This window comes from Rhinoderma darwinii, chromosome 4 (assembly GCF_050947455.1).
Source record: "Rhinoderma darwinii isolate aRhiDar2 chromosome 4, aRhiDar2.hap1, whole genome shotgun sequence".
Lineage (NCBI taxonomy): Eukaryota > Metazoa > Chordata > Amphibia > Anura > Rhinodermatidae > Rhinoderma > Rhinoderma darwinii.
In genome coordinates this window covers 402157926-402184912 of record NC_134690.1, presented here as the reverse complement: position 1 = coordinate 402184912, position 26987 = coordinate 402157926, and the positions used below count along the sequence as shown (strand labels likewise).

The 26987-nt window shown below is 46.4% G+C and overlaps 1 protein-coding gene across 1 annotated transcript in view; it reads right to left on the bottom strand.

Annotated features, from left to right (window-relative positions):
* LOC142760322 (uncharacterized) overlaps window positions 1-26987 on the bottom strand; it is an 84328-nt gene that overhangs the window by 27667 nt on the left and 29674 nt on the right. Inside the window, exons 2-3 of the mRNA XM_075863473.1 lie at window positions 24985-25063; window positions 22390-22871 (exon numbers count right to left, since the gene is read on the bottom strand). Of these exons, the coding sequence (XP_075719588.1) occupies window positions 22390-22871; window positions 24985-25063 (561 nt within the window). The remainder of the gene's footprint in view (window positions 1-22389; window positions 22872-24984; window positions 25064-26987) is intronic.

Here is a 26987-nt window from a genome sequence, read left to right as displayed (position 1 = left end):
TGGCACTATCTACAAGGGGGGCTGTATGGCACTATCTACAAGGGGAAGGTGGGGGGCGCTATCTACAAGTGAGGTGTGACACTATCTACAAGGGGGCTGTATAGCACGGTCTGCGTGTGGCACCCAGTGAAAAATTTGCTATGCGGCCCAGTCTTTCCTAATTACGCCCCTGCCTGGTGGTCGTCTAGGGTAGTGAAGGGGTTGTGTAAGCATCCCTGGTGGTCAAGGGTAGGGTTGGGTTATTGCCAACTTATCATCTAGGAAAGTAAGAGTTTAATGGTCTAGGGTAGTGTGGGGGTTTAATGTCAGCATCCCTGGTGGTCTAGGGCAGTTAATGGGTTATATAAGCATCGCTGATTGCCTAGGGTAGTGTAGGGGTTAATGCCAGCATCCCTGGTGGTCTAGGGCAGTAAGACGGATCACAGTCAGGGTAGAGCTTCCTGAGCAGGATCATACCCACCAGTGACAATGTAAGAACGTAATACCGGCACTGACCTCCTAGATTCAGGACAAGCCACTCACTTACCGGCCAGGTGGCAACTCGAATTACGGATTAAACCGGGGCTGCAGCCCAGCTTTTCCAAAATCCTGCACGGCAAAGCACCCTTATTTAGAGATATCTCCCGAACCCCCATATCCTTGCACAAAACCAAGTAGATTTGCTATTTTGGACTTTTGGAAGCCATAACAGTGGCCATATTTGCGGTTACCCAGCTTTCCCAGACAAGGGATATAAGTAATGAGTTCATTCACGGATCTCAAGAATATGGTGACCATCAACGTGGTATTGCTTATCTGCAGTATGTCTGATAGCGTGTGACTCGCAGTGACCCTCAGAGCTAACAGTCTATGTATATCATCTTCTAGAGCCGCAGGGAAACGTGTGTCACAACATGGAGGAGCCCGTGACAGAGAACATCGCCTCTCCACGCCACGCGGAGCATGTACAGAAGCTTCCTGTTTATACAGAGGTGTTTGGAGAATGCAGCACACAATGTACGGCTCTGGTCCAAGATAAAAACACGAGTCCTGATCCAGAATGACAACAAGACAGATCAGGAATTAGGGGGGGGGGGGGTGCAGACGCAGCGACGTGGTCACAACTGATAAAATACTGTACTAGGTTGTGAGTCATGCAGCACCTTCCCCAGAGACCTTCCCTACACGTACGATATAACTCCATGTCTTCACAGTTACAGTCTGGTTTCTACATTGTAGCAGATTGTGGTGGTTATTTTCATGACAACTATTATCCCACACCACATGTGCCAGGCTCCACCCCCTTGTCTCTCCCCATACAGATGATAGTTGGCAGGTGCACAGTGTCATGGGACAACTAAGCTCCACCCAAGATGTAAAATACATAGAAAACAGCAGTTGGGAAAGATGCATCATGGAAACAAAACAAAACAAAACAAAAAAAAAAGGGTTTATATTACAATAAATTATTCTCTTATTTTCATGTTGGATCATTATTGGCCCTTTTTCAGTGTGCTCATCGATGTTACATGCGTGAAGAGTCCTTTAAGTCCACATTAATCTTTACTCCGCAGTTGAGCAGAATATTATATGACAATGAACTATCGCTGCAAGTACCTGGAGGAGGACGTGGTATTAAGGATTTCCTGGAATGATTAGCTGTGATCCATAACCAAAGTATTACATGAGTAAATGGACACAATGTGACATGATGGTTGTGGAGAGCTGCAGTTCTACGGTCATGTTTCAGTATGATGCAATTGACATACCAAAATATTAAAGGGGACGGTAATGGGGGTGACAGCCACCCCACTGTGCAGCTGCATTGCTTTCTACTGAGTGGTAGATGTCTGATCACTTCTTTATGTTGTCTAATACAAGGATTTTTTTAAAGAATAATAAGTAGAATAAATAAATTGTATTGTTTTTGGAGCAGAATGTCGTTATTTAAAACTTTGCCCCATCACTTGCATGTTTCTCTAGGTAATGTTGTACTAATTTACTTTAATGGCAAAAATGCAACCAGAATAGCAAATGCAAGCAATCAGTGCGCTAGTAGATTTAATCCGGTACCATAAAGGGGGCACCGCAATGGGGTTTACATGAAGGCAATTCTGAAACACCATAAGGAAAAATGCTGCTACATCTTTTGCATCCTCATCGCATGTCTCCCATGTTGTAATGAATGTTAGAACATATGAAGATCATTATGTGACGTCAGACAGGGCATGTATATGGAAGACCTGGGAGCACAGGTTTACGCACACGGTTTTCTGTAAAAAGCTTTTCATGGCTATTTTTTGGGAAGTTGTCCACTGCAGTAGTGGTGAGGCTCCACTCCACAATGTACGAACGCATAGTTAACTCGGAAGAGAGACAACCAACCACTGCCTTGGACGATCACGTAAATCCATCAGGGCTAGCAGTCATGGACCTACTGGGTTGAATAGGTCCATGACTAGAGCAGGCTAAGCTAAGGATACCAGCTGGCAGAGTCAAGTAGGATGAATACTCTAAAGGCAAAACTAATGATGCTAGACCAGGGAGCAGTCGATGGATTATCTCTTCTTTACCTTGAAACCACCTAATGAAGGTATAGACTTTCCTGGAAGGAACCCAGAGGTCACTATCCTAAAATAGTCTCATTTAGTTACAGCCGAGCAGGCCGGAGAGATGAAACACTGTACAAGGACGATAGATCCGAGATAGATAGATCGATAGAATAACATTTGAACAACACATTCCAACAAAATAAAACAAAAACATATATACAGGTGCAAGAACACCGGTCACTGCAAATATACAGCACAGAAGAGAATGATGACCTCACACTGCGAACACTAATGCCACCTAAACTCTATATATAAATGAATATGCATTACTGATAAATCTACTTACAATACTGAGGTTCTTAGTGCACATTTTGATCAAATTGTGTGAGCCCACCCGCCACAACAAGGCGACCTCACTTATAAGGTGGGTCCCTACGCTGCACATGTGCAGCGTAGGGGCCCGCCTTATAAGTGAGGTCGCCTTATCGTGGCCAGTGGGCTCACACAATTAGACAGTCATACAGAAGACAAGGTCGGGGCTGGTGGAATACATTAGAAACAAGGAACGGGCCAGGTCAGGCAGCAAAGAGATAGCAAGGAGTCAAACCAGGGCAGTACCAGGTAAAATGAGCAGAAAGACCTTCACAGGAGCAAAAACAAACTATAGAACAGACAGAGGAGTGAAATCCGAAGCAGGTGTAAATATCCAGAGATGCTCAGCCATAGGCTGATCTGGGGCATTGGCCCTTTAAGGGAATATCAGATGTGCACACCAGTAGGGGGGACAGAACGGTGGTGGCCAGGTAAGCAGCTGGTGTCCCCTGGTAAGAGAACGACACTCCCGTACATAGCAAATGGTGACAAGTGGACGAAGCTTCAGCCATTATACTCTAGCACATCCGTCAGCGCATTTCTATGCCTTACACACGGTTACAATGACAGCAGGTGGTGCAATAATCACAAGTCATTTCGAATAACCTTGTAGAGACCAAATAAAGGAAGTACAAAGTCATAAAGAGAGGAATTTTCTCATTTACCAAGACCTTACACAAGAGCCATATACACAACTACGCGTCCAGGAGCTCTTTAAATACGACGCACTTCCCTTGTAAAGCCCTTTAAATAAAAAAATTAAATAAAAAACACGTGAAACATCGCCAAGCCTCAAATAAAACCATGAAATATTGGACAGCGACTGATGTGCCCCTATAGATGGTGTCATGTGCGGGTACACAGGACGGGGTCAGCTCATTCTCACTGGCTCCTTCAACAATGTTTATCACGTCCTGCAAATTTCTGGAACTCGTCCAGGCAAAGAGTAATCCCAGATCCCTATACACCAGGGTGAGATCTGCTTTCAGTCCATTCCAGAACATTTCACTAAATCGTTCTTCTGCATGCACTTCAAAATGTCCATCTGCCCATGATGAAGCTTAAAGGGGAAGTATCGCCTTTCATAAAAGTGATGTTATACGTTTTGTAATACAGTTTTGCTTGATATTAAAACAAATACCACCCCCTATTGGATTATTCTTCCATATTATAGAGCAATATACAGTGAATGAGATTAGTTTTTGTTTAGATCAGTTGCAGTACCACTTTTTAACCAAATGTTTTCAATACACTCCAATGCAACAGCGCCCCCACCCATAGCCTTTATATAAAAGGAGTAGGAATAACCAGTTTTAAAATCTGTGTCTTACCTAAATATTTGAGAGAAATATAAAAACCTTAAGCAGCTAGGAGTCTATCTATACCCGGAACGCAAGCGCTACTGCCATCGTTATCAATGAACCTTGAAAAAGTCCCCACCACATCCTGGCACACGGGGCCTAGTTGGCGTAATACATTCTGGCAGCATCTAGATTGGCATCGATAACACAGATGTAGAACAACCGTTGCCCAGATCTGATGTGTTTTTGCACTTGGCATTGCGAAACATTTACTAGAAGTAGAGTTTTTATCACAAGCCAAGACGTCAGATTTTTTTATGTACTTTTTGAAACTAGGAAGCTCCCAGGAGTCCCCTCTGCAGAGCACACGTTACTAGATTAGCATTCAGCTGCTGTAAGAACAGCAAAAATTAAGGCGAATAAGAATTATTTATTTATTCTTTTTTTTTTGGGGGGGGGGATTTAAGGGGGGAGGCCATGCCAGGTCTACAGGCCCCTCCAAGGATAGCCTATGACTACAGCCCCTCCAAAGGGTAGGCCAGGCCTACAGCCAACATCAAAATGAAATCTATAGTCAGAAAAAGGACCAATATGTTTTTGTTTTGTTTAGTTTTCCATGCCGCAATCTGTATAAAAAAAAAATCCTCAAATCTTGCAGTTTTTACACGGACAGCAGAGCCCTCAATAGACGGACACTTCCTGCCTGTAATTATAATAAGATGACTGCTGAAAGTGGTCTCTACAAAACAGAAATACAAGGAAAATTAACAGCTATTTTTTTGCGAGAGGCAAAGAACACTATTGATGCTTTGTCATGAAGACGGCTCCTCCTGCATCTCCCTGCCCAGTGACTACTGGCTTGCCACCTCCTCCCTCTCCCTGCACAGCGACTACTGGCTTGTCTCCTCCTCCTGCCTCTCCCTGCACAATGACTACTGGCTTGTCTCCTCCTCCTGCCTCTCCCTGCACAGTGACTACCGGCTCACCTCCTCCTCCTGCCTCTCCCTACACAGACACTACCAGCTCGCCTCCTCCTCCTGCCTCTCCCTGCACAGAGACTACCGGCTCGCCACCTCCTCCTCCCTCTCCCTGCACAGTGACTACCGGCTCGCATCCTCCTCCTCCCTCTCCCTGCACAGCGACTACTGGCTCACCTCGTCCTCCCTCTCCCTGCACAGCGACTACTGGCTCGACGACTCCTCCCTGCACAGTGACTACCAGCTCGCCTCCTCCCTCTCCCTGCACAGTGATTTCTGGCTCGTCTCCTCCTCTTGCCTCTCCCTGAACAGTGACTACTGGCTGACCTTCTCCTCCCTTTCCCTGCAGTAACTAACAGCACGTCACATAGCATGCTCACAACACTCTCCTGTATAAGTCAAAAGCTTGTTTTTGGACTTACGTTTCAGTCCAAGCAGACAAAAAAAAAATAAAAAAAAATAGTAATAATAATAAATAAGAATAAGTAACATTCCCTGTTAAGAAGAACATGTTAGGGCCTGTTCACATCAGTGTTGGCTTTCCGTTGAGGGGTTCCGTTGGAGGTTTCCGTCGTGGAACCCCTCAAGGGAAATTCAAAGGGAAACCTTAGCTTCCGTTTGCATCACAATTGATATCAATGGTGACGGAAAAATTGCTAATGGTTTCAGTTTGTCACCGTTACGGCAGGTTTCCGTTTTTTCGACGGAATCAATAGCACAATCGACTGCGCTATAGATTCCGTCAAAAAAATGAAAACCTGCCGGAACGGTGACAGACGGATGCCATTAGCAAGGTTTCCGTCCCCATTGATATCAATGGTGATGCAAACGGAAGCTAAGGTTTCCCTTTGACTTTCCCTTGAGGGGTTCCAGTCTTTTTGAATACTGGCCTTATAACAACGATATGCTCCAAGGACCGCTATGGGCGCTGCGCAGTCCTGGCCATCTCCTGACGAATGACTTATGTCCAAGGAAGACTCAAGCTGCTGGTCACTTCTCAAACCAACACAATCTGCAATAGACATCTGAGCTTTTCAATGGATTATCCAAAAGAATATAAATCTCTCAGGGTTTATTACAGACTTGATTCAAAAGGAGCCGCCATGCACCCGTCCCTTCAGGATCTTGTCCAGCCGCCCCATCCCACGGATTACTAAACTCATCCACTTACCAGCTGCTTCCCTTGGCTTTAGATTATAAAAATAAAGGCAGACACGGCTCGAAAATCAACCGAGTATCAAAAATGAAGCATCCATCCAGTCCTCCCTACATGGCTTGTTTGTGGAGTGAAAAATGGATACATTTAGTCCAAATCAGACAATGGCTATGCAATATGGAACGGCTCACCTAGAACGCTGCCTCCCTATTGGCCATTGTCAATTATCATGGAAAAGGAACATACAAAGAATACCAGTGCAGTACCACTTTTCACCACAGGGGGAAGCACACGTTTACACCATAGACACCAATACTACAGCAAACGAGAAAATATAACAATTATATATATTAAAAAAAAAAAAAACTGTAATTCATTGATTAATAAAGATGGAGATCAATGATCGGGATGAGGAATTTTCCATTAATCTTACATCCAAAAATGGAGATCCAAAAAGGGGTGGTGTTAGGGAGGGGGCTCAAAAAGACATCTATTATGGACTTGGGTAAGAATGATTCCAGCGCGAAAATAGATAATGAGGGATATTCTATCCAAACCAAAAATGAAAAATGTTATGAAACATTTGAAATTGCTCTAAAACACCCCCTATAGCTACACCATTGATTATATGTACAGGACTGGCGCCAGGGTATGCGGGCCCCTGGGGGTCACCGGGTCAGGAACTTTTTTTCCTTTTTTAAAGGGCTAAGCAGTCTATGAAAGTCTCATCGTGCCATCAGAGGAGTCTGTGGGCTGTTAATGCACCCAACAAACCTTCACTTCAACAAATGCCGTCTCCATGCCAAGCCCATGAGTTGGCACAGAAATGCAGACAGAATATTTAGATCAATTATTAAATTGTTGGAGATTTGAATGTTCAGAATTATTCACGGATTTGAATATAAGTCTCAACCAGCGACATCAGGTTAATGGTTCTAAACCAATGTGTAGGATCTGTGTATCTAAGCCAATCATGGGTGATACGGTTTGCTGATCTGCTGTATCTAATCCTACCATATGCAATATTGTCTGCGGAGCCGGTGGATCTAATCCAATCAAGTATAATACGGTCTTCTGAGCTGATGTATTCAAGCCTATCGTGTATGATAATGTCTGCCGAGTCAGGGTATCTAAGCCCATCATGTGATACCATCTGTGACCAATGGCAGATCATCATATAGGCAGTTCTGGGGGCTGCCCAGGGCCTGAGGCTCCCAGGGGCCAAACCGCACAATTTTAAACTACTATAAGAACTCTGCAGCACGCTAGAGCTGCTGACGACTGCTGCGGAGAAGGGGAGGAGGGGCAGGGAGAGCAAGTGCAGTGGCAGGCTGGGCCGGTATAGTGATAGATAGGCTAGCGGTAGAACACGCCTGATGCTGTGCATGCCGCCAGAGAGGAACAGGAGAGCGCTCCCTTCACAAACCGAGGTCTGAAGAGAAGAGCAGGGCGGTGAGGTTAGTGGTACTGCCCGGTCATCCTCCTGCCTCTAACATTAACAACGCTCAGACCCCCCTATAAAGCCCTCAACAGTCAGACAATCTGACCTCCCCTTGCAGTATAATCCCCCCCCCCTCATACAGCCCTCAGTAGTTATTTTACGACAAGGGGAGGGGTGTCCGTAGCTAAACTTCTAAACAAACTTTTGACACAAAGTGAAATGTCAGAAGTTTTGATCGGTGGGGGTGCGAGCACTGAGACTGCCACCGACTGCCACGACCGCTAAAACAAAGTGGCAGAAGCGCTCGGGTGAGCGCTGTGCCGCTTAGTTTCTGATCGGCTTTTCTCGGAAAGTCCAGCGAGTTAGGGGAGTTTCACAGCATGAGGGGAGGGGGCGGCCCAAGTTATGTGAACAGCCCGGGGCCCATGGTATACGTCATCCGACACTGTGCTAAGGAACTGATGTATCTAAGCGTATCATGTGTAATACAGGCTTAAACACATGAGCTTATTAGACAGTGTCACAGATTATACGCTTAGATACACAAGCTCATTAGACAATCACTTTTGATACAGTTTGCCAAGTCAGAGTATCTAACCAATCATTAATTCATCTGGGAGCTGAGAAAGTGGTTAGTTTCTTCCCTTTGTAGTTGGGTCCAGGAAATTGCTAACTTTTGGTCAAAGAGTCACCCCGGCTTCAAAGAAATGCATAGTCCCTGCTCTGCCCTTCCTCTCTGTGGCTCTTCCTTTCTGGTTTCACACAATTCAATGTAGAGCCAATAGCAGCCTGGAGGGGAAGGCCACCACCAGTAATATGGGATCCTGAACTTTTTGGCTATTCATGGAGAACTGCACAGGTGTTGCTATAGGGGGTGCAGGGGTAACAGTAGCACCCGAGCCCTGGTTCCTGAGAGGGCCCAAAAAGCAAATGGTAGATGGTGGCCGTGATACAGTTTTGGAATTGGGGCCCTATGATATAAAGAATAATTTTTGGGGCCTTCATGTATTTTCACTACTAAAAATAGGCCAACAGGTCGATAGATGAATGGAAAATATGGCCGCCTGTGATGGAAACGTCTTATTTCTTAATATTTTGTGCCAATGTCACTCATAAACATTCATCGCTCTGAAGATCAGTGAATGGATTAAGAAGCAACACAGCAGGAATCCAGAGGTTGAGACATGTAGAGCCAAAATCTACTGGAATCTTCGCGGTGATCAAATGATCTTAAAACTTCTTTGCCCGCACCCAAGTAAGTAGTGCGATCTGCGGAGGATGAGCAGCAGGCTTCATTGCGGCACAGAGTTTTTTTGCAGGACGAAAATCTGCCTCAAAATTCCGTTTGTAATTTTGAGGCAGATTTTGCTCTGCCTGCATGCCAATTATCGCTGCGTTTTTCGCCCGCGGCCATTGAGCGCCGCGGGCATAAAACGCCGCAAAATATGCTTTCTCTGCCTCCCATTGATGTCAATGGGAGGTCAGAGGCGTAAACGCCCGAAGATAGGGCATGTCCCTTCTTTTACCTGCGAGCCGGTTTTTCCACTCGCAGGAAAAAAACACCTCCGCCTCCCATTGATTTAATTTTCGGCCATTTTTTGGCGCAGCTTCCGTGTGAAACTAATTCCAGGCCCTCCATAGTAACTAATCCATGAAAACTGATTGCCAGACGTCTGAAACACTTTGAAAAAGGACTTTGCGAATGTTGCGATCCTGTGGAGCGTTCACATATTAGAAATGCCGGCACTTATCCACATATGCTACACAGTATTTACACCCAGACTTATATATGGACTACTCCAACTCACACAGTTTCCTCACCTATATTTGGCCTTGGACCTTAGACAGGCAGTCTACGGAACAGAAGATTGCAGCTCAGCATTTTAGAACGCATTTTACGATATCTGATACTTAGTCCACCACTCATACCACAGAGCGCTCACAAGCAGCCTCTCAATCCAGAGCGCTCACAAGCCGCCTCCCAATCCACAGAGCGCTCACGAGCCACAGAGCGCTCACAAGCCGCCTCCCAATCCACAGAGCGCTCACGAGCCACAGAGCGCTCACAAGCCGCCTCCCAATCCACAGAGCGCTCGCGAACCACAGAGCGCTCACAAGCCGCCTCCCAATCCACAGAGCGCTCACAAGCCGTCTCCCAATCCACAGAGCGCTCACAAGCCGCCTCCCAATCCACAGAGCGCTCACAAGCCGCTTCCCAATCCACAGAGCGCTCACAAGCCGTCTCCCAATCCACAGAGCGCTCACAAGCCGTCTCCCAATCCACAGAGCGCTCACAAGCCGTCTCCCAATCCACAGAGCGCTCACAAGCCGTCTCCCAATCCACAGAGCGCTCACAAGCCGTCTCCCAATCCACAGAGCGCTCACAAGCCGCCTCCCAATCCACAGAGCGCTCACAAGCCGCCTCCCAATCCACAGAGCGCTCACAAGCCGCCTCCCAATCCACAGAGCGCTCACAAGCCGCCTCCCAATCCACAGAGCGCTCACAAGCCGCCTCCCAATCCACAGAGCGCTCACAAGCCGCCTCCCAATCCACAGAGCGCTCACAAGCCGCCTCCCAATCCACAGAGCGCTCACAAGCCGCCTCCCAATCCACAGAGCGCTCACAAGCCGCCTCCCAATCCACAGAGCGCTCACAAGCCGCCTCCCAATCCACAGAGCGATCACAAGCCGCCTCCCAATCCACAGAGCGATCACAAGCCGCCTCCCAATCCACAGAGCGATCACAAGCCGCCTCCCAATCCACAGAGCGCTCACAAGCCGCCTCCCAATCCACAGAGCGCTCACAAGCCGTCTCCCAATCCACAGAGCGCTCACAAGCCGCCTCCCAATCCACAGAGCGCTCACAAGCCGCCTCCCAATCCACAGAGCGCTCACAAGCCGTCTCCCAATCCACAGAGCGCTCACAAGCCGTCTCCCAATCCACAGAGCGCTCACAAGCCGTCTCCCAATCCACAGAGCGCTCACAAGCCGTCTCCCAATCCACAGAGCGCTCACAAGCCGCCTCCCAATCCACAGAGCGCTCACAAGCCGCCTCCCAATCCACAGAGCGCTCACAAGCCGCCTCCCAATCCACAGAGCGCTCACAAGCCGCCTCCCAATCCACAGAGCGCTCACAAGCCGCCTCCCAATCCACAGAGCGCTTACAAGCCGCCTCCCAATCCACAGAGCGCTCACAAGCCGCCTCCCAATCCACAGAGCGCTCACAAGCCGCCTCCCAATCCACAGAGCGATCACAAGCCGCCTCCCAATCCACAGAGCGATCACAAGCCGCCTCCCAATCCACAGAGCGATCACAAGCCGCCTCCCAATCCACAGAGCGCTCACAAGCCGCCTCCCAATCCACAGAGCGCTCACAAGCCTCTTCCCAATCCACAGAACGCTCACAAGCCTCTTCCCAATCCACAGAGCGCTCACAAGCCTCTTCCCAATACACAGAGCGCTCAATCAGATTGATTTGATGGAGGTAAATCAGTTGCTGTCATTGGTATACCCCTTTAAATACTATTAAAGATAAAAGTTAGGCCACCAATTTTAAATTGTTTATGGCTTGTGGCATATAAAGCGCTATTAGAACGCCAGTAATACACAGAGGACAACCACGGGTTCGGTTACATAAAATGGACAACTTATATCCAATGAGCCGAGAGAAAACCTAGTAAATCAAGTATTCCGCCCGTATGTGACTCCTCTCTGAAGTTTCCAGGCTCTTCCGCGTGCGAACATCTTATTTAATATTTCAGCGCTTTTTCATTTCTGTGTGCACACGATTTGTCACGTCCATTCAGGCAACAACTCAACAGATCTGTGTGCACCTCACAGGATAAGAGGAAGCGCCACATACAATGTGCGGTTTACCAGATATTCTCAGCAATAGCACATCCGTGTAATCTGTGTAATGAAGCAACATTTACACTCTGCAGACCATGCGACCACTGGAAATGTGCAGTACAAAAGGTGTCTGATGCCTGGACACTATGTGAAAAAGAAATTTCCCTACAAGATAAAATTAAAAAAGGTGATAATGGCGCTATATAAGGCGAGTTCACTACAGGGAGACAGGTGCTCAACAATTAAGTAAGTTCTCCGTGTCGTGTTGCGCAACTGTATAGGAACATCACTATAATCAGACACAGGTGCGTAGCTAGAGGGGGGCAGGCGGGGCATGTGCCCAAGGCGCATCGGGAAGGTGGGGGGGCCCCAGGGCTGCACTGTCCAGGACGGTGGCCTGCTGCCTCGGTGAGGGGGGTGGCGGTGCCACTAAAACCAGCTGCCACAACCCCCTCCTGCACTATAGGCGATGAATGGCCGGGTACGTTCCATGCCCGGCCATTCAACGACTCAAGCGGCGCGATTACTTCTTTGCGCCGCTTGCATCGTTGAAAGGCGCCGATTGCCCTGCCAATCAGCGCCTTTCATAGATGCAAGCGGCACGATTATATCATCGCGCCACTTGCGTCGTTCAACCCCAGCAGACCTGCTCAGAAGAGTGATATTATCTACAGGGAGGCTATATGTGGAGCACCTTTTAATAGGGGGAGATATATGTAGGGCACTATCTACAGGGGTGGGCTATATGTCGTACACTATATACAGGAGTGGGCTACATGTGGAGCACTATCTACAGGGGGGCTACATGTAGGGCACTATTTTCAGAAGGGGCTAGATGTGGGGAACTACATGCAGGGGGGCTATATGTAGAGCACTATCTACAGGGGGCACAGTGTGTGTGTGTGTGTGTGTGTGTGTGTGACACAGTGTATGGCGCTATTATATTTAGGGGCACAGTGTCTGGCACCATGAGAACTTTATCTTTGCTTATAGGTGCAGAAATGTTTGAAAAGTGAGAAGCTGAAGACATCTGGAGTTGCAAACTGCAGAAATGGGCTGTGGCCGGGAGAAATCATCATAGAGGTCTAGACCAGATGGAGAAAAAAATTGAAAAAGAACAACTAGAATCTGAGATCACCACCTGTGAGTCACTTTATGTAAATGTTTATTCTGCCTCTAATGCGGACTGCAGTCACTGTATAATCTGTCGCGAGATGATGGTGGTATGATTTTTTTTTTGTGTGGAACAGCATCTCCCAGCATATCCTTACCATTGTTTGGGCCATACTGGGAGCTGTATACAATTTAGTGCAAACCTATAAAGGCAGGGGTTACACTAAATTGAGCTGTATTTATGTACGGAGCTTTGTTCTGGCACTGTATATATGGACGGAGCTTGGTTCTGGTACTGTATATATATATATATATGTACTGAGCTTGGTTCTGGCACTGTATATATGTACTGAGCTTAGTTCTGGTGCAGTATATAGAACTATATTGCTTGTTAAATGTACAAATGGCTTTATGCTCAAGTTACATTTTTTTTTTAATGTGGAAACAAAAAAATGACACCATTGATTGGTAGACAAAACAAACATGAGGGGGAAGATGTTGGGAAAGACGTTCGGGGGGGGGGAGGGGGGGGCGACGAACTTAATCTTTGCCCCGGGTGCTGGAGAACCTAGCTACGCCTCTGTTCAGACATATATCATGTTAGGGGAATCTGGCACCGGCAGCATCCTGTGTGATTGATGCCCACCTCGCCGGGAGCTTGGAGGCATGCAACTCACATTTGGACAGGAATCCTGGTCCAGGAGGAAAGACGGGCACTCGTTTGGCACAAAACACCAATGGCAATAAGAAAGATCCAAAATCATGACTATTAATGCTGTGAGTGCATCAGGACTGCACATTTCGGGGTGCCCAGGGCCCCTTCAACAAGAGACATACAGTGTAAAGTGCTAACAAAAAAAAACATTTAAAAACAAAAAAAGTGTGAAGACTTGACTCCAGCCGGTACTACGGGGAATGAACGTCTCCAGAACTAGATACAGATTTTGGCAAAAGTTAATATTAAAAGAGGTTGTTTGGGCATGGGGCGTTTTTTCATAATGATGACTTATTCACCGGATAGGATCGGTGGGGGTCTGACACCCGGACCCCGCACCGATCAGCTGTTCCGGACCACAGTATATCTGGCACTGGAGGCAGCCGGAGCTGCCGTCTGACTGGCCCACCGGAAGGGTTAGAAACTGCCACATTCACTTGTATCTGCGTCCTCACGTGTTGTGTGGCACTATCCACAAGAGGGGGGCGCTGCGTGTGTGGCACCATCTACAAGAGGGGGGACGCTGCGTGTGTGGCACCATCTACAAGAGGGGGGACGCTGCATGTATGGCACCATCTACAAGAGGGGGGACGCTGCAAGTGTGGCACCATCTACAAGAGGGAGGACGCTGCGTGTGTGGCACCATCTACAAGAGGGAGGACGCTGCGTGTGTGGCACTATCTACAAGAGGGGGACGCTGCGTGTGTGGCACCATCTACAAGAGGGAGGACGCTCCGTGTGTGGCACTATCTACAAGAAGGGGGACGCTGCGTGTGTGGCACTATCTACAAGGGGGACGCTGCGTGTGTGGCACCATCTACAAAAGGGAGGACGCTGCGTGTGTGGCACCATCTACAAGAGGGGGACGCTGCGTGTGTGGCACTAACTACAAGAAGGGGGACGCTGCGTGTGTGCCACTATCTACAAGACGGGGGACGCTGCGTGTGTGGCACCATCTACAAGAGGGAGGACGCTGCGTGTGTGGCACCATCTACAAGAGGGGGGACGCTGCGTGTGTGGCACTATCTACAAAAGGGGGCCTGTGTGTGTGGCACAATCTACAGGGGGCTGTGTGTGGCACTTATTGTGGGGCTATTATAGTGTGTGGTACCGAGCAGGGCATTATTTCCATCTGGGGCACTATAAATAGTGAGGAGGTGCTAGAAAAGTGAGAAGCCAATGATGTTTGTGTTGCAAATTCAGGAGAGGCGACTCGTAGTCGGGAGGAGTCAGGGAAATGCAGGCAGGATTAAGAAGAAAAGGAAAACTGAGCAACTCCAATCTGAGAAGACGTCACCGGTGAGTCACAAGATTTCACTCTAACGTAATAAAGGAGTTTTCCCATCTTAGACATTCATGGCATATCCACAGGAAATGCCAAAAACGTCTGATAGATGCGGTCCCAGCACCTATATCTAGAACGGACGGACCGCAGAATCCAGACGAGACCAGTTGAGAAAGGGTCACGCGTGCGCGCAGCACTCTCTATTCTGTTGTATGACTGTTATGGAAACAGCCGAGCAGCTCTTGCTCCGTGTTTAAAGAGAAGAAATCATTTCTGTATCTTGTAGATTGTAGGTCCTCGCAGGCAGGGTCCTTTCTCCTCCTGTACAAACCGGTCATTTATTGAGCTCATGTTATTATACTTTTTATTATCTCGTGTCATGCACTTAAACCTTTTCATATGACATTCACGGTTCTATTTTAAGTCATTTTAAGCAGCGCTCGGTGCAAAACTGATCCGTGGTCATTCCTAGTGCAGGGCCTGAGGGGGTGGAGCATGACAAAGAACACTTTCCCTTTTTGGAGCTCTTCGTTTCCCTGTATTACGCAGCGACTCCCTAGGCCCTGCATTAGGCAAAATACAAGTTATTAGTTTTACCCGAAATATTATTGCAGCACTTGGGAGCGGTACCTTCTGGAATGAATCCCTCGGACGAGATAAGTTTGTGCACCCCTGGTCTACATTGTACATTTACACTGAATATGAGAACCTAGCAGACGTTTAATGTTATATTGCAATCTATTACCCGGCTGCTATAGTCGGTCTCACACAGTAATCCTCTCAGGATCATCATCCTCACCCCCATCAGGTAACTATAGTCCACAGTGAGAATCCAGCACCCTGCTGTACGACAGCTGAAATTTCAGAGCCGGCTAATGGAGTGAAGATAAGAACACAGCTGTAATTAAATATTCACACGTGTTCAGCCCCTGACCGATAAATCACACCGTCATACTGCACATGCAGCAGAGGCAAAACACACAGGCCAGGACTGGCTGGGACTTGTGGTGAAACTGAAACAAGAAAATACCAATTCTGCACGGACATGGTGCGGAGCTTTCAGATTGGGTGAGGTAATGCTGGGACTTGCAGTACTACAGGCTGCAGCGCATTCACACATTTGTCTTCATTAGTGCCCGTGATATCAGAAAGAATTAAAACTCAAAATTAAATTTACCCAATGCCCACCATCATGCAAGATCAATGGGAAGGCACCGCCCTCATTATTATTTGAGCACTGCACGGCGATATTATTTGGGCACTGTATGGCGGTATTATGCGGGCACTGCACATCGGTATTATTTGGGCACTGTATGGCGGTATTATGCGGGCACTGCATGGCGGTATTATTTGGGCACTGTATGGCGGTATTATGCGGGCACTGCACGGCGGTATTATTTGAGCACTGCACGGCGGTATTATGCGGGCACTGCACGGCGGTATTATGCGGGCACTGTATGGCGGTATTATGGGATCACTGCACGGCGGTATTATGGGAGCACTGCACGGCGGTATTATGGGATCACTGCACGGCGGTATTATGGGAGCACTGCACGGCGGTATTATGGGAGCACTGCACGGCGGTATTATGGGAGCACTGCACGGCGGTATTATGGGAGCACTGCACGGCGGTATTATGGGAGCACTGCACGGCGGCATTATGGGAGCACTGCACGGCGGCATTATGGGAGCACTGCACGGCGGCATTATGGGAGCACTGCACGGCGGCATTATGGGAGCACTGCACGGCGGTATTATGGGAGCACTGCACGGCGGTATTATGGGAGCACTGCACGGCGGTATTATGGGAGCACTGCACGGCGGTATTATGGGAGCACTGCACGGCGGTATTATGGGAGCACTGCACGGCGGTATTATGGGAGCACTGCACGGCGGTATTATGGGAGCACTGCACGGCGGCATTATGGGAGCACTGCACGGCGGCATTATGGGAGCACTGCACGGCGGCATTATGGGAGCACTGCACGGCGGTATTATGGGAGCACTGCACGGCGGTATTATGGGAGCACTGCACGGCGGTATTATGGGAGCACTGCACGGCGGTATTATGGGAGCACTGCACGGCGGTATTATGGGAGCACTGCACGGCGGTATTATGGGAGCACTGCATGGCGGTATTATGGGATCACTGCACGGCGGTATTATTAGGAGCCCTGTATGGCAGTTTTAAAAACAAAATTATTGCGCTGTTTGCGGTTTGTAATCTTTCAAATTATTGTATCTGTATCATTTTCATGTTCCATGTGTAGCCTTTTTTTCAGAACTAGTGTCTCCTCCCTTAAAAAAAAACAAAAAAAAAAACAGAGCAATATTCCTGACCTCTGTTGCGGTGCAGTTTCCAGTGTTTTCTATGGTACGTGTTGAAGCCAAGTAGTAATTACATGGAGTCTCATCGTTATCTGCAGCGCGACGATCACCTGTGGCCTAGGGGTGTCCCAAGTCTCCATTTAGTTTAGCCATAGCCTCAATACTAAGGAGACCGAGATTAAAAGGGATTCCTCACCTAAACGAAATTTTAGCGAAATCTGATTAATAGCGCAGACAAAAGAAAGAGGGAGTCATGGCGCAACCCGTCCCCCAATCTCCGCAGAAACACTACAGCTTAGAACGAGTCGCTGCTATCGGCAGATAATCCAGATCTATTCGAGGAGTTGTGCGGTAGCTCTAGAACCGGCCCGTCTCGGATCACTCCGATTTTCAGATCAAGTCCGAATTGCCAGTAAACGGTGGGAAAAAGAGCAGCAAGGCGGCAGGATTTAAAGGGGTTGTCCGAGATTAGTGCTCAACATGTTTAAAAGCAGAGCTACATCATTTTAGAAGACAATTCTACATTGACTATTCACTAAATTTGCTAATCTTTTCTTATCTGGAGATAAATCACATCTTATACTCGTCACATCCAGAGCTGTATTCATGAACATTCCATATTTCCGACAAACCTTACGGCTTCTATACCTGAACAGAGCACGTTCCGTGGTGATGCATTGTGGGAAATGTAGTATATCTCCTGCAAGATCTGATTATGAGAATGCCACATAACGTACATCAGGCCGACGGAAGAATCTTCGATTTTCATACAAGCCCCCAAAAAAAACAACTTCTGTTAAATGACACGTCTTCCTTTACAATATATATAAAATAGGTTCCTAAAATTACGGTTTTCAGCCATTTCCTCGGTTTCACAACACACCTCTTCCTCAAGCAGAACAATGGGATCACAACCACCATCATTCGTCTCTTCATCATGTTTTCAAAACACATCGGCGGCCACTGTCTCATTGTCACAAACAAAACAAATTAATGTTTCCAGCCCTCGACACATCACAAAAGGTGGCGTACAGATACTGACACGAGCACATCAGCTCAGCAACAGCTCGTGTATATAAAACAAATGGAAGATTAAAAATAGATTCAACTATACATCCCCTGGAAAGCTGAGATACACGACAGGGCCGAGATACACGACAGGGCCGAGATACACGACAGGGCCGAGATACACGACAGGGCCGAGATACACGACAGGGCCGAGATACACGACAGGGCCGAGATACACGACAGGGCCGAGATACACGACAGGGCTTCATCTGTACTCTCTAAAGATCCAGAAACATTTAACTCATAACCTCATCCTGAATCATGTATAGAATCCTTCTACATAGAGACAGTATTATAGTAGTTATATTCTTGTATATAGGGGGCAGTATTATAGTAGCTATATTCTTGTATATAGGAGCAGTATTATAGTAGTTATATTCTTGTATATAGGGGCAGTATTATAGTAGTTATATTCTTGTATATAGGAGCAGTATTATAGTAGTTATATTCTTGTATATAGGAGCAGTATTATAGTAGTTATATTCTTGTATATAGGGGCAGTATTATAGTAGTTCTATTCTTGTATATAGGAGGTAGTATTATAGTAGTTCTATTCTTGTATATAGGGGCGGTATTATAGTAGTTATATTCTTGTATATAGGGGGCAGTATTACAGTAGCTATATTCTTGTATATAGGGGGCAGTATTATAGTAGTTATATTCTTGTATATAGGGGCAGTATTATAGTAGTTATATTCTTGTATATAGGGGGCAGTATTATAGTAGTTATATTCTTGTATATAGGAGCAGTATTATAGTAGTTATATTCTTGTATATAGGAGCAGTATTATAGTAGTTATATTCTTGTATATAGGGGGCAGTATTATAGTAGTTATATTCTTGTATATAGGGGGCAGTATTATAGTAGTTATATTCTTGTATATAGGGGCAGTATTATAGTAGTTATATTCTTGTATATAGGGGGCAGTATTATAGTAGTTATATTCTTGTATATAGGGGCAGTATTATAGTAGTTCTATTCTTGTATATAGGGGCAGTATTATAGTAGTTATATTCTTGTATATAGGAGGCAGTATTATAGTAGTTATATTCTTGTATATAGAGGCAGTATTATAGTAGTTATATTCTTGTATATAGGAGCAGTATTATAGTAGTTATATTCTTGTATATAAAGGGCAGTATTATAGTAGTTATATTCTTGTATATAAAGGGCAGTATTATAGTAGTTATATTCTTGTATATAGGAGCAGTATTATAGTAGTTATATTCTTGTATATAGAGGGCAGTATTATAGTAGTTATATTCTTGTATATAGGGGCCGTATTATAGTAGTTATATTCTTGTATATAGGGGGCAGTATTATAGTAGTTATATTCTTGTATACAGGGAGCAGTATTATAGTAGTTATATTCTTGTATATAGGAGCAGTATTATAGTAGTTATATTCTTGTATATAGGAGCAGTATTATAGTAGTTATATTCTTGTATATAGGGGGCAGTATTATAGTAGTTACAGAGCCATGCTTCATCTATGAGCCGCTCGGAATAGTTCTTTATAGTGTTCATGGTTACATCATTTGAACAACGCGTCCTCTTCGCACACACCAGTTATTAAGCCTTACAAAATATAGGTTAATGAACCATTTATATTCTGAGTCCTTTGTTTTTCAGCTTTTAGTCATAGGCTTTGGGGCATAGAATAATGAGCCTGGAATGAATCAACAGGACATCGCATGTATGACTCCAAGAGTGAAGAAATCTCCGTGTTACCAAGAGTCTCCATGAACAGGACTTTGAATAAAGGGGCATCACTCTACCAGCGGTCCGGATGTATATATGGTTTGCCCCCAATTACTGAGATTTACTGTAGAGTTCTTTAAGAGGAACCAGTACCGGAAGTCCAGAAACCTCCCTGCCTCCATGATCTTTAGGTCTCAAATCTCTAGTGACGTTTCAATACATGAAGCTGATCAGTTTAGTGTTAGTGGCCCTTTAAATGAAGGATCCGGCTTAGAATTAAATACCCGCAGCGCACATAAAGCAGCAATTACCATACATCAGGCCGCAGTGTCTCCCCCACCTTGTATTTCACAGTCTGGGCATGTCGGCCCTCCAGTACCTGACTGAAGCGGCTTCATCCCATTAACTTCACTTTCGAATAATAAAAAGTGGCTGCAGTGGATACTGGGACAAATGTTATTTAACCTATAGCCCGGAGTAACCCAGCCGAGCGCTCCAGACTGGGCCAGCAGCATACAAGTGAGGGGGTCATCCCAGCGGGACGTCACATAGGATCACCGCAGAAAGCAATATGCTTACATAGCTGCATCCTAACCCAGTCCTTACGTCAAATATGGCCGCCTCTATCAATAGACAATACCACGAGCTGCGCGGTGCGTTAGGACAGATTGTCCGGACTCGGTTTAAATTAATAACCTGCTGCACAGACGCTCCTAAGGGTCTTATTTTTTGTAATTAAAAATTCACATCCGCCCTCCGCTTAGTCCATGTTTACCAATATTTAAATCCAAGATCGTGGGACCTATAGCCCGCACCGATTACGCCAGTAAGACACCACCAAAACGACAGTTAACACCAAAGAAGACGACAGTAAAAGCCATATAGTTGACATTCTACACCTGAAAGACCCACGTTGTCCCAGGAATACAGGAATTCCATAAACCTTGACAACTGTATTTCCCGTACGTAAAATTTTAAAAGAAAAGTCAAAATAACCAAAAATAATGCTCCTTAAGTCTGTACGTTCCTTCGGCACTTTTGGTGTGGCCGCCTGTTAGAGAGAGGACTAGTGGGAGAAGTCAGACTTCATCAACTTTTGCCCAAGACGGTAACTAGTCCCTTCTACAGTAGATTTGGCAAGAGCGTAACATTTTTTGAGCACCACAGGGAGCCCTCTTTTGATTTATTGTGTGGTCTCAGCAGGACGTGCCCACAATGGAAGTCTGGACGACTGTAGCGGTTACTCTTGGACACGACACCTCTTCCGAGATAAGCTGCTAATTAACAGGAGCTTAGGAATCGAGACGTTGCCCAGAAGCCTTCTGATAAGGATGATGGGAGCTCACAAATCGGGAAATTAAAAAAACGGAATGAGGAGACAAGGAGAACAGATGACACCCAAAACATCCCATAATTCAAAGAGGTGACCCTACATTGGCCAGTTATAAACTCAACTGTTACATCTGAACACCCTGAGTATGGGGAGATATAAGGAACTTGTGGCCACCGAAGGTTCTCAATATCATAGAATGTCAGGATTTAGGAGTCAGCGTAGGACTGGGGTTCCTTGGGTCCAGCAGAGGAGAGGTTTCTGAGGGCCACCCTCCATCCATCCAATGTTCATGGGGTTGTCTTCTGCTGGATCATTTTGGCCTATTATTGTATCAGGTCTGGGCCACTGGAGAACCCATTGCTTCTCTGATGGGCCAGTCCAACACTTAAGTATGCGCGAAATGTCGGAACATTGATTCAATGAATGAAACCTGACCCATGGTGGAACATCTCAATAGCATCTATAAGAAAGGCTAGTTTGAGGTTCTACTTTAGAAGGACAACTCTTCTGAAATTTGACAGGACTGAATACCAATCTTCCCGATACCCCCACGCTATGATATTTAGCAGACCAAGGAGAACCGCTTGACCTGCCCAACCTCTGTAAGAGCCGAGCCAAACCGCACCGGTGATCTCACCTTCCTGGTACCATGTATGATGGAAGATTACCCCAACCCCTGTAGACCTGACAAGTTGGCCATACGTGGCCAGATACTGCCACAATTTCACATCCCAGTGCAAGAACTAGACGACAATCAGGCGGTGAGAACTTCGGAGAAGGTCTATTCACCCTACTATTACAGCATCAGAGCATCGCTTGTTATCGCACAGATTTTTTTAGCTTTGCAAACCCATCAAATAAACTACATTGACTATGTCACAGCTTCGAACTAGGATTGCAGTGGGTACCTATGGATTGGCAGGTCACCCACCGCCTGGCATTCTCAGTGGGGCATCTACCCATCCATGGCCACCTGGAGTGCAACTGGAACATGACTACACATAGCTCGACCAGAACCAGCTACAGACTTAGGCCAGATTCACACAAACCACTGCAAACGCGGACGTGAAAAACTGCCGTGCGGGCCCGTTTTCACGGATTCCCTTAAACTTGAAACTATCGAGGAATCTGTGAAAACGGGAGAAAATAGGGACGTGTTCTATTCTTCAACGGACCCTTCACGCGGACGTATACTACGGTCGTCTGAATTCGGCCTTACCTGTTGCATCTTCTCCAAGTCAAGGCTGGGTCTGCTGTTTTTGTCTCCATAACCTTGTCTGTGTCTTTTACACGGCATTCCTGGGTCAAAAGGGGACCCCATACTGGTGAAAATAAGAGGCCGAGAGCCTTGGATCCGGTTTAGAGGTTGTAGTCTCTTTGGAGGGGAGGCACTAAACAGGACGGGGCTGGAACTTCCACACAATCCGTCGGCCTGCTCAACAGGCCTGAAGGACACGGCGCACAAATGTTTGACTTCCTCGTCACCGGACGACGTATTGTCTCTATGGCAGCTCAGCCTGCTGACCTGGGACCACTTGCGTTTTTCCGCAGCAAATTCCCTGCTGATTCGTTCGAGCTCCTCTTCCGAGCTGTGTCGGTCCAGGCCGGCATGGAAGATGGATCTCACTTTGCAGCACTGGTTGCCTTGGTTCTGCAACTGGTTGGTGGCCAATGGGGTCAGGACACAATTTTGTCTTCTCTCTGTCATGAACAAGCAAGAAACAAGGCGTTCAGAAGACATCACCTCAATAATCCTAGTCATCTATTAGGTTGTGTTCACACGTAGAGGTTTTTTTGATGTCATTTTTGCAAAGTCGCAGCACCATTTCGCTGAAATTTTGTAAAAATAAAGCCAAAAAAAGAACAAAAATCGACTGCGATGTGTGAACTCATCCTTAGGGTTAGATATATTTGCATTCTTAAACTCCTTCCCGCAGCAGCAATTGGTCGTTTTTTCCCTCCCGCCTCCGAAAGGCCATAAAGTTTATATTTTTCCAATCAACATTGCAGTATGAGAGCTTATTTTTTCAGTTTTTTTGAGGGAGGAATTGTAGTTTTTAATGCTTCAATGTACTGGTAAACCCTTAATTGTGGCATCTAAGCAGTTAAATGCCTGGGATCAGAGTTATCTCAGATCCCAACCATTAGCGCGAGGCATCAGGTGTAATACAGAGCGGATACCCATGGCGTATGGAGCGGGCCCAGGCCGTGAGCCTGCCTTGTACAACCCCCCTCCCAACTATGGCTTACATGTACATCAAGTGTCGGGACAGGGTTAATTGGACAACCCCTCGTCCTCCACCAGCCACATAAATTACACTTTCCCTAAGGGTATGTTCACACGCACTAATTACGGACGTAATTCGGGCGTTTTTGCCCCGAATTACGTCCGAAAATAGCGCCTCAATAGCGTTGACAAACATCTGCCCATTGAAAGCAATGGGCAGACGTTTGTCTGTTCACACGAGGCGTATATTTACGCGCCGCTGTCAAATGACGGCGCGTAAATAGACGCCCGCGTCGAAGAAGTGACCTGTCACTTCTTTGGCCGTAATTGGAGCCGTTATTCATTGACTCCAATGAATAGCAGCGCCAATTACGTCCGTAAAGGACGTGGCGTTCAAGCGCCTGCACATGCCGTTACGGCAGAAATTACGGGGATGTTTTCAGGCGGAAGCATCCCCATAATTTCAGCCGTTACGGACGCTGTCGTGTGAACATACCCTAAGGGTTTGTTCACACAGCCTATTTTCTGCTGTTTTTTGGGCCGTAAACGCCCGAAAAATGGGAAGCAGAACGCCTCCAAACATCTGCCCATTGATTTCAATAGGAAAAATGGCATTCTGTTCTGATGGGCAGTTTTTTTACGTGGCCACGAAAAAGTGCATGTCACATCTTGGGACGTTTTTGGAGGCGTTTTTCATTGACTCTATAGAAAACCGCTCCAAAAACGGCCGTTAAATAAGCAGCGAAAATCGCGAGCGGCTTAAAAAACTCCTGAAAATCAGGAGCAGTTTTCCATTGAAAACAGCTCCATGTTTTCAGACGTTTTTGGTTAAGCGTGTGAATATAGCCTAAAGGGGTTGTCCAGGATTATAAAGACATGTCTGCTCTCTTCCAGAAACAGCGCCACACCTGCCCATGGGTTGTGCTGGATATTGCAGCTGAACTCCAATCTCTTCCAGCTGTGGACAAGAGTGGCGCTGTTTCTTGAAGAAAGTCGCCTATACACGGCAAACGACCTCTTTAAAATATATTATTTTCCCATTAGACCAAACCTTGTCCATAGGACCTATTTGAGGATATGGATGTCAGAGGGGGTCCCCGGCTCACGACTCCCCCTCTATTAATCAGCGCAGGGAACACACGCTCAGCCCCCTACTTCCATTTGAATGGATGACATGTAATACCAAATTTCTCCTGCAGTGGCCACTGCAGGAAAAGTATGAAGTTGTTGGGGGGGGGGGGTGATTCATCTGATGGATCGGCGATGATCAACAAAATAGTGCAAATTGCGCAAAATTTGTCAAAATGACTCATGTGGCTTTACGGATTACGTCATTTGGCGCATTTTGAGTCTCCTTAGCCACACCCATTTTTGTAGAGGAACATATTATATTTTTCTGTGTTTCCTCATGAAGAGCACTACAGTCAGTCTAAAAAGGCCAATAAGAGATCAATAGAGTACAGATAAACTAGGTTAGTATTCCTTTAAGGGCGGGTTATTCCTTCCTACATATTTCTAGGAATGATCATTTTTACAATTTAAAGGAACCAGGAGACTTCTGAGGAGCCGTGATCCTTAACCTCTGACCTTTGTCAATCTGTGCAAGTTCATGATTTTCGCCTTCAGAATCGTCACTGTCGCCCTCATCGCTCGGGGGGTACGAAATCTGAAAGAGCAGAGAGATCTATATTAACATCAATTGTAACAAACCCTCAGCTGTAAGAAGTATTCGATCAGGACAGGGTTTTCAGCCTCTGCAGGTAAAAAGAAGAATATTCCTATTCATTGAGAGCAAGCACAGATCTTGAAAATGGTGAGGAATTGAAACAAAATCTACTAGAAAATTCCAGGACTTCTCATTATACAAAAGCTTTATTAAAAAAAAAAAAAAGTGGAAAATCCCTTTAAAAAAAAAAAATCATCTGTTTCTATCTGGAACCAGTCAACAAGCAGGTTAGCTGCTGCTGACAGATCTTATTCTTTTCATGGTTCTTGCTTTACTGCATTGACTGTTCATTATCTCATGTAGAACAAACATCTAACATCTAGATCAGGACGTTCTGCAGTCGTACGTTACGATCATTATTGCTGGAGGGGTGTTAAGGGCTAATCAGCCAATCAGACCCCAGTCCATTTACAGCAAGACACCATTATACACTCAAAGTACAAATAAGATCCATTAACAGCAGCTGACCTGCTTACTGACGGTTTCCATGCAGCAACAGGAAATTTTTCTATACTGCAGGGCAAAAAAAAAAGCAAAACATGTAATAAAGACGTACGATGAAGTTGTTGGATGTCACGCCTGTGGACTATAGAGTCAATGTTAGTTAAAAGGTGGCGTGTCACTTTAAGTACAGTCATTTCAAAGTAACTAGAGGGTGGGCGAGCGGTCTCTGGCCGCGCTCCTCAGCTGTGTAGGCGCTGACAATCAGATTTCCTAAGTACTGAAACACGATTAATAAATTACTTATTGCGCTGACGGTTCCTGGAAAGTCTTCGAACCCATAAAAACCGCCATAAAACTGGATTTTGGAAGAGATCATCGTCGCTCCTTCCAAAACTTGTAGGAACTGAACTCAAGACGGTTGACGAAATGCCGCTGAGTAACAGATCTATCTGCGCTTTCAGGAAAACATAACCCCCTGCTGCAGTACTACTGAAGATCTGCCATTCAGGAGTCTGGGAAAGCAGAGTGACTACGCCTCGCCTCGGAGATGGCAGCCACCTTGGTCAGAGATGAAACGGTCAGTCGTGTGCACCTTATGGAGGGGATGTGATGAGCTATCATAGCGTAAATGTTGGCGCCTTAAGCGACCACCTGTGCCCGCACCTTGGTGCAAGAGTACGACGGGTGACGTAAGTCAAATGTACATCCTTATTCGTCCAATTTTTGGGTTCTGGAAATTCGGGGTGTCTGCGCAGGTTTTAAGCGCCAGTTGCGCACACACATCACGGACGTGTAAATTTATGCAAGTTCCCCACGTCTCTGGCACGACCCCCTGAGATGCGGAGTCTGCGATTCCGAGTGATGAACAGTATCAAAGGGGTTTGCCAATGTTTTAGCCCCCCTCAATCTGGGGTTCCCAGATCACCGATCCCCGTTCAGACGGGTCTATAGCCTCCTCTCAGAATCGGTCCACCCCGCGGGGTCTGTATCCCCCCCGTACGTAGATTACAGCTCTGGACCAGGTATACGGGTCTCCAGTTAACATTTTGGCACACGTGCCCGCTGACCCTTTCGCTCTATCCCAGGAGCTTATAAACAGGACAGAGGCTTCATACGAAATTCCGTGCAGCCTCAGCCGCGGCCAAGTGAACGTCCGACTTTCCAGAACCGCTCCGAAGATTTTAAGTTTACTTGAAATCTGGATTTTGCATTGACAATATTCAAAAAGGATAGAAAAAACGGAAAAGTCGCACAGAACCAGCGCCACGTACAGAGCGGTCGGCCATCGTGCAGAAGAATTATCCCCAAAGCAGGTTTGAAGGCATGCTGGGAGTTATGGTTCTACCATATCGAAACCCATGAAGGTCTATGACTATTGCTGCTCTAAAGCTCAGCCTGACACGCAGATGGAGTAGAAATG